Below are 8342 nucleotides of genomic sequence, written 5' to 3' on the forward strand. Positions count from 1 at the left end.
TTATTTGCATAGAGATGTTTATAGTATTTTCTGATGATGGTTTGTATTACTGTGGAATCAGTGGTGATATCCCCTTTATCATGTTACATTGCATCTATTTGATTCTTCTCTCTTTTCTTATTAGTCTGGCTAGCAGTATATATATTTTGTTGATCTTTTCAAAAAACCAGCTCCTGGATTCATTGATTTCTTTAAAAGGTTTTTTGTGTCTCTATCTCCTTCAGTTCTACTCTGATCTTAGTAATTTCTTGTCTTCTGCTAGCTTTTGAATTTGTTTGCTCTTGCTTCTGTAGTTCTTTTAATTGCAATGTTAGGGTGTTGATTTTAGGTATTTCCTGCTTTCTCTTGTGGGTATCTAGTGCTATAAATTTCCCTCTACATGCTGCTTTAAATATGCCCCAGATATTCTGGTACGTTGTATCTTTGTTCTCGTTGGTTTCAAAGAACATCTTTATTTTTGCCTTCATTTTGTTATTTACCCAGTAGTCATTCAGGAGCAGGTTGTTCAGTTTCCATTAGTTTACGGTTTTGAGTGAATTTCTTAATTCTGAGTTCTAGATTGATTGCACTGTAGTCTGAGATACTGTTTGTTATGATTTCCATTCTCTTGCATTTGCTGAGGAGTGTTTTACTTACAATTATGTGGTCAATTTTAAAGTAAGTGTGATGTGGTACTGAGAAGAATATATATTCTGTTGAGTTGGGGTGGAAAGTTCTGTAGATATCTATTAGGTCCGCTTGGTCCAGAGATGAGTTCAGCTCCTGGATATCCTTGTTAATTTTCTCTCTCATTGATCTGCCTAATATTGACAGTGGGGTGTTAAAATGTCTGTTTATTATTTAGACTCTCACTATTATTGTGTGGGAGTCTAAGTCTCTTTGTAGGTCTCTAAGAACTTGCTTTATGAACCTGGGTACTCCTGTATTGGGTGCATGTATATTTAGGATAGTTAGCTCTTCATGTTGCATTGATCCCTTTACAATTATGTAATGGCCTTCTTTGTCTCTTTTGATCTTTTTTGGTTTAAAGTCTGTTTTATCAGAGACTAGGATTGCAACCCCAGCTTTTTTTGTCGTTTGTTTTCCATTTACTTGGTAAATCTTCCTCCATCCCTTTATTTTGAGCCTACATATGTCTTTGCACGTGAGATGGGTCTTCTGAATATAGCACACTGATGGGTCTTGACTCTTTATCCAATTTGCCAGTCTCTGTCTTTTAATTGGGGAATTTAGCCCATTTACATTTAAGGTTAATGTTGTGTGTGAATTTGATCCTGCCATTATGACACTAGCTGGTTATTTTGCCCATTACGTGATGCAGTTTCTTCATAGCATCAATGGTCTTTATAATTTGGGATGTTTTTGCAGTGGATGGTACCAGTTGTTCCTTTCCATGTTTAGTGCTTCCTTCAGGAGCTCTTGTAAGGCAGGCCTGGTGGTGACAAAATCTGTCAGCATTTGCTTCTCTGTAAAGGATTTTATTTCTCCTTTGCTTATGAAGCTTAGTTTGGCTGGATATGAAATTCTGGGTTGAAAATTCTTTTCTTTAAGAATGTGGAATATTGGCCCCCACTCTCTTCTGGCTTGTTGGGTTTCTGCCAGGAGATCTGCTGTTAGTCTGATGAGCTTCCCTTTGTGGGTAACCTGACCTTTCTCTCTGGCTGCCCTTAACATTTTTTCCTTCATTTCAACCTTGGTGAATCTGACAATTATGTGTCTTGGGGTTGCTCTTCTTGAGGAGTATCTTTGTGGTGTTCTCTGTATTTCTTGAATTTGAATGTTGGCCTGCCTTGCTAGATTGGGGAAATTCTCCTGGATGATATCCTGAAGAGTGTTTTCCAACTTGGTTCCATTCTCCCCATCACTTTGAGGTACACCAATGAAATGTAGATTTGGTCTTTTCACATAGTCCCATATTTCTTGGAGGCTTTGTTCGTTTCTTTTCACTCTTTTTTCTGTAATCTTGTCTTCTTGCTTTCTTTCTTTAATTTGATCTTTAATCACTGATATCCTTTCTTCTGCTTGATCAATTTGGCTATTGAAGCTTGTGTATGCTTCACGAAGTTCTCGTCCTGCATTTTTCAGCTCCATCAGGCCATTTGTGTTCTTCTCTACACTGATTATTCTAGTTAGCAATTCATCTAACCTTTTTTCAAGATTCTTAGCGTCTTGTGTTGGGTTAGAACATGCTCCTTTAGCTCGGAGGAGTTTGTTATTATCCACCTTCTGAAGGCTACTTCTGTCAATTCCTCAAATTCATTCTCAACCTGGTTCTGTTCCCTTGCTGACAAGGAGTTTTGATCCTTTGGTTGAGAAGAGGCATTCTGGTTTTTGGAATTTTCAGCGTTTCTGCACTGGTTTCTCCCCATCTTTGTGGGTTTATTTACCCTTGGTCTTTGATGTTGTTGACCTTCAGATGGGGTCTCTGAGTGGATGTCCTTTTTGTTGATGTTGATACTATTCCTTTCTGTTTGATAATTTTCCTTCTAACAGGCCTCTCTGAAGCAGGTCTGCTGGAGTTTGCTGGAGCTCCACTCTAGACCCTGTCTACCCAGGTATCACCAGCAGAGGCTGCCGAAAAGCAAAGATTGCTGCCTATTCCTTCCTCTGGAAGCTCTGTCCCAGAGGGGCACCCACCAGATCCAGCCACAGCTCTCCTGTATGAAGTGTCTATTGGCCCCTACTGGGAGGTGTCTCCCAGTCAGGATAAACGGGGGTCAGGGACCCACTTGAGGAAGCAGCCTGTCCCTTATCAGAGCTCGAATGCTGTGCTGGGAGATCTGCTGCACTGGGAGATCTGCTGCTCTCTTCAGAGCTACCAGGCAGGAACATTTAAGTCTGCTGAAGCTGTGCCCACAGCTACCCCTTCCCCCAGGTTCTCTGTCCCAGGGAGATGGGAGTTTTATCTATAAGTCCCTGACTGGGGCTGCTGCCTTTCAGAAATGACCTGCCTAGAGAGGAGGAATCTAGAGAGGCAGTTTGGCCACAGCGGCCTTGCTGGGCTGCGGTGGGCTCCGCCCCATTCAAATTTCCCAGCAGCTTTGTTTACACAAAGCCTTGAGGGTAAAACCGCCTACTCAAGTCCCAGCAATGGCGGACGCCCCTCACCCCCACAAAGCTTGGAGTATCCCAGATCACTCTTAGACTGCTGTGCTGGCAGGAGAATTTCAAGCCAGTGAATCTTAGCTACCTGGGCTCCATGGGGGTAGGACCCACCGAGCCAGACCACTTGGATCCCTGGCTTCAGCCCCTTTCCAGGGGAGTGAATGGTTCTGTCTTCCTGGCATTCCAGGCACCACCAGGTTATGAAAAATAAACTGCTGCAGATAGCTCAGTGTCTGCCCAAACAGCTGCCCAGTTTTGTGCTTGAAACCCAGGGCCCTGGTGGCATAGGCACTGGAAGAAATCTCCTGGTTTGCCAGTTGCAAAGGCCATGGGAAAAGTGCAGTATCTGGACTAGAGTGCACCATTCCTCCTGGTACAGTCTCTCATGGCTTCCCTTGGCTGGGGGAGGGAGATCCCCCAACCCCTTGCCCTTCCCAGGTGAGACGACACCCCACCCTGCTTCAGCTCACCTTCCATGGGCTGTACCCAATGTCTAACCAGCCCAATGAGATGAACTGGGTACCTCAGTTAGAAAAGCAGAAATTATCCACCTTCTGCACTGATCTCGCTGGGAATTGTAGACCAGAGCTGTTTCCTATTTGACCATCTTGCCAGCAACTCCAGGGCAACATGTTTTACTTCAACCAAAGATTTAGATACACCAGCATATTGTATTCATGATTTTATTCATTTTCCTCTCCATGCTAATAATATGCTCAAGAACTGAATTCATCTATAACAGCTAAGACACATGAAATCATCTGGGTACTTCAGATAGGTAATGCTAGGCATTACTCTGGGATCAATTGATTCCTCCACTTCAGGGAGTCAATTATTTGTAAAAATGTGTACATTCTAATAGCAATGGGTGCATTCTAATAGCAAGCCCATAGCTTCTGTTGGGTTCTCAAAGGGCTAAGAACTAGTTGTCAAAAAGGTAATAAGTAAGTGGCATCTGACTGAGTTGAACTCCAAAGGCTTTCTAACAGGAGATGTGCTTCTTGTCCTAGGTATTACAGTTTGAGCCTGGCCACATCAAGAGGAAGGGCAGAGCTAAGGCCATGGCTCTGGTTGACATCCAGTTGGATCACCATGAACGATGCGATTGTATCTGCAGCTCAAGGCCACCTCGATAAGAGAATGTGCACATCCTTACATTAAGCCTGAAAGAACCTTTAGTTTAAGGAGGGTGAGATAAGAGACCCTTTTCCTACCAGCAACCAAACTTACTACTAGCCTGCAATGTAATGAACACAAGTGGTTGCTGAGTCTCAGCCTTGCTTTTTTAATGCCATGGCAAGTAGAAAGGTATATCATCAACTTCTATACCTAAGAATATAGGATTGCATTTAATAATAGTGTTTGAAGTTATATATACACACACACACAGAAACATATTCATGTCTATGTGTATATAGATCAAATGGTTTTTTCAGTATATATAACCAGGTACACCAGAGCTTACATATGTTTGAGTTAGACTCTTAAAATCCTTTGCCAAAATAAGGGATGGTCAAATATATGAAACATGTCTTTAGAAAATTTAGGAGATAAATTTATTTTTAAATTTTGAAACACAAAACAATTTTGAATCTTGCTCTCTTAAAGAAGGCATCTTGTACATTAAAAATCAAAAGATGAGGCTTTTTTACATACACATCTTAGTTGATTATTAAAAAAGGAAATATATGGTTTCCAGAGAAAAGGTATTTCCAATACCTAAGCATTTTTTCCATGAGAAGCACTGCATGCTTACCTATGTGGACATTAATAACCTGTCTCCAAAACCATGCCATAATAATATAAGTGCTTTAGAAATCAAATCATTGTGTTTTTTATGCATTTTGCTGAGGCATGCTTATTCATTTAACACCTATCTCAAAAACTTACTTAGAAGGTTTCTTATTATAATCCCACAAGAGACAAGGTATAAGCTATAACAGAATTTTGAATTGTTTTTCTTTGCAAAACTCCTCCACAAAAGCAAACCCTTTCAAGAATGGCATGGGGATTCTGTATGAACCTTTCCAGATGGTGTTCATTGAAAGATGCGGGTAGTTGAGAACTTAAAAAGTGAACATTGAAACATCGACATAACTGGAAACTAGGTGGAATATTTGATAGGATCCATATCTAATAATGGATTTGAACTCTCCAAACTATGCCAATTAATTTAATGTATCTTGCTTTTTTGTTCCTGTCTTTTTGAAATAGAGACATGGATTTATAATGGCATTTTATGTTTGGCAGGCCATCATAGATTATTTATAACCTGAAAGCTTTTGTGGATCAATAAAAAAAAAAGCACATTTTATTAATGTAAATTTCTGATCATATACTTGCTCATCGTTCTGATTTCCTGTTTCTGAACCAAGTAAAATCAGTCTTAGGGGCTCTGGTTCTTAATCTGTGGAGTTTGCTTTAAGAAGCCAATTGTCAATTGGCCCTGCTCTCCTACTGTTTAATATAAAACTGTTTTACATTGGTTAATGGCATTTAGAGTAATTTTTTTCTCTCTGCTTCTTTCGTGTCTGTTTTAAAGGAGACTAACTCCAGGAGTAGGAAATGATTCATCATCATTCTCCAAAGCAAGAGGCTTAAGAGAGAAACACCGAAATTCAGATAGCTCAGGGACTGCTAACAGAGAACTACATTTTTCTTATTGCCTTGAAAGTTAAAAGGAAAGCAGATTTCTTCAGTGAGTTGTGGTCCTACTAACTACCACCAGTTTGGGTGACAGGGCTGGTGAAGTCCTAGTGTCAGATGAGTGACCTAAATATACTTAGATTTCTAAGTATGGTGCTCTCAGGTCTGAGTTCAACTATTCTTAAGCAGTGCAATTCTTCCCAGTTATTTGAGATGAAAGATCTCTGCTTATTGAAGATGTACCTTCTAAAACTTTCCTAAAAGTGTCTGATGTTTTCACTTGAGGAGGGAGTGGTAAAATTAAATACTATTGTTCAATTCTCCAAAATCCCAGAACACAATCAGAAATAGCTCAGGCAGACAGTAATAATTAAGAATGCTCTTCCTCTTCATAACTGCTTTGCAAGTTTCCTGTGAAAACATCAGCTCCCTGTACCAAAGTCAAAATGAACGTGACATCACTCTAACCTGAACAGCTCACATTGTAGCTGTAAATATAAAAAATTAGAGTGTTCTACCCGATTTTCAATAAACCTTCCAGGCTGCAATAACCAGCAAGGTTTTCAGTTAAAGTCCTATCTGCACTTTTTATTTATTAGCTGAAATGTAAGCAGGCATATTCACTCACTTTTCTTTGACTTTCCTGAGAGTTTTATTAAAACTTCTCCCTTGGTTACCTGTTATCTACTGCACTTCTAACCTGTAGCCAATAAATCTATTTGATAGCCATCAAAGGAATAAAAAGCTCGCCGTACAAATTACATTTCAAAACAAACCCTAATAAATCCACATTTCCACATGGCTCATTCACCTGGAATAATGCCTTTTATTCAATATGTTCTTATAGGGCAAAACACTTTCATAAGTAGAGTTTTTTATGGTTTTTGTCATATCGGTAACATGCAGCTTTTTCCTCTCATAGCATTTTCTATAGCAAATGTAATATGCCTCTTATCTTCATGAAAAATAAATATTGCTTTTGAACAAAACTACTCCATTATTTAGTACTCAATTGCAGTTTTAAAAGGTGTACACTGCTGAAAAAAAAAAAAGAGAGAGAGAAAAGAAAACTTCCGGTCAGGCGTGGTGGCTCATGTCTGTAATCCTAGCACTTTGGGAGGCCGAGGCGGGTGGATCACAAGGAGATGGAGACCATCCTGGCCAACATGGCGAAACCCTGTCTCTACTAAAAATACAAAAATTAGCCAGTTGTGGTGGCGTGCGCCTGTAGTCCCAGCTATTCAGGAGATTGAGGCAGGAGAATCACTTGAACCAGGGAGGCAGAGGTTGCAGTGAGCCGAGATCACGTCACTGCACTCCAGCCCGGGCTACAGAACGAGACTCCGTTTCAAAAAAAAACAAAAAGACAACTTTTTTCACAAATGCATCAAACTGTTTGGAATGACAAGATTGAGTGATTTCTGAAGGCTTCATTTTATAGTGCTTGAGAGAACAACACTTTGTTCCCCAGCTACAGGCTTCTGCTTTGTCTTTGTCCTGCAGCTGCACAGTGGGGCAAGACTTGAGTTTGCTTTTGTTGCTGCTTTGTTGCCTCTTCATTTGACTGTTTCCCCATGAGTCTTAGAACGAATTATATTCTCCTCTGACATTGTTCCTCACCTAAGAAAATCCATAGCCCTCTCTTCCTTGAGGCCTGAAGTCAACAACATTACAACCTCATTTCCCTTTTGTCCATCCACCCCACCTCCTTTTCCCATCTGGGTGGACACCCTAGCCAGGTAGTGATTCAGTGTTATCAGTTCAGGAAGACCAGTTTAGGAGCTACACTCCTATAACATTTGCTTTATAATTCCTGAAGAGGCACATAGCACAAAGAGAGCTTTTCTAGCTGCAATGCATATGTAAGAATTTTTGCTTTTGATTATAGCCTAATCTTATCCTGCTGGAGACAGAATAGCAGCTGCAGTGTTGAATGAAACTCTGCCATTTTAGTGGTTTTAGATCATTTGGGGAATGGGAGTGAAGACCTGTATTTTGTGGTAAGAATTAATTTTACCATCAGAAATACTAGCTAGTGTGTGAGCATGGAGGAGGGATGGGGACAGGGTGAATAATTCTGTGCCTGATAGCTAATTCAAGTAACTGGGGTTTTTATGTAAAAAGTCATAATAGTCATATATATATGTGTGTGTGTATATATATGTATATATGTTGCATTTTAATACAAAGACATTAACAATTTTATTTCATTTCCTGAAATGTTCACATGTCGAGTTTTATTCTGAGAATAACTCAACAGATGTCTAAATTGTTGATACTCTCCTAGGGTCCTCATAGAATATTAAATTAAAATTCATAGATTAGTATTCATGCCTGAAGTCCTAGGAAATACAGCTTTGTTTATTGACAGCCCTAGTCAAACATGCTAGAAGACAGAATATTTATAATTCACTGGTTTTATTGACATTCACTCAAATTCTGTTGTTTTTAAAGATCAAGTTAAAGACTACACAGACCTTCACAACTTAACATAGCACACTGGGATATCTGTCAAATAAAATAGGCATCAACAAAGGATAAGCAACTAACCACTTAATATAAGACTTTATGCTTGCTTTTCCAGTTATATT

General features: G+C 39.7%; 1 protein-coding gene across 3 annotated transcripts in view; it reads left to right on the forward strand.

Moving 5' to 3' along the window:
- Nucleotides 1-6743, forward strand: part of PDGFD (platelet derived growth factor D) — a 185970-nt gene extending 179227 nt beyond the window's left edge. For 2 of the 3 annotated variants that reach the window (XM_031653009.1, XM_031653011.1), the window contains exon 7: nucleotides 4116-6743. In XM_031653009.1, the coding sequence (XP_031508869.1) occupies nucleotides 4116-4241 (126 nt within the window). In that variant the 3' untranslated portion in view covers nucleotides 4242-6743. The remainder of the gene's footprint in view (nucleotides 1-4115) is intronic. The other variant, XM_031653010.1, reaches the window with a different exon arrangement.
- The last annotated feature ends 1599 nt before the right edge of the window (nucleotides 6744-8342 follow it).

The sequence above is a fragment of the Papio anubis genome, chromosome 12, assembly GCF_008728515.1.
Source record: "Papio anubis isolate 15944 chromosome 12, Panubis1.0, whole genome shotgun sequence".
Classification (NCBI taxonomy): domain Eukaryota; kingdom Metazoa; phylum Chordata; class Mammalia; order Primates; family Cercopithecidae; genus Papio; species Papio anubis.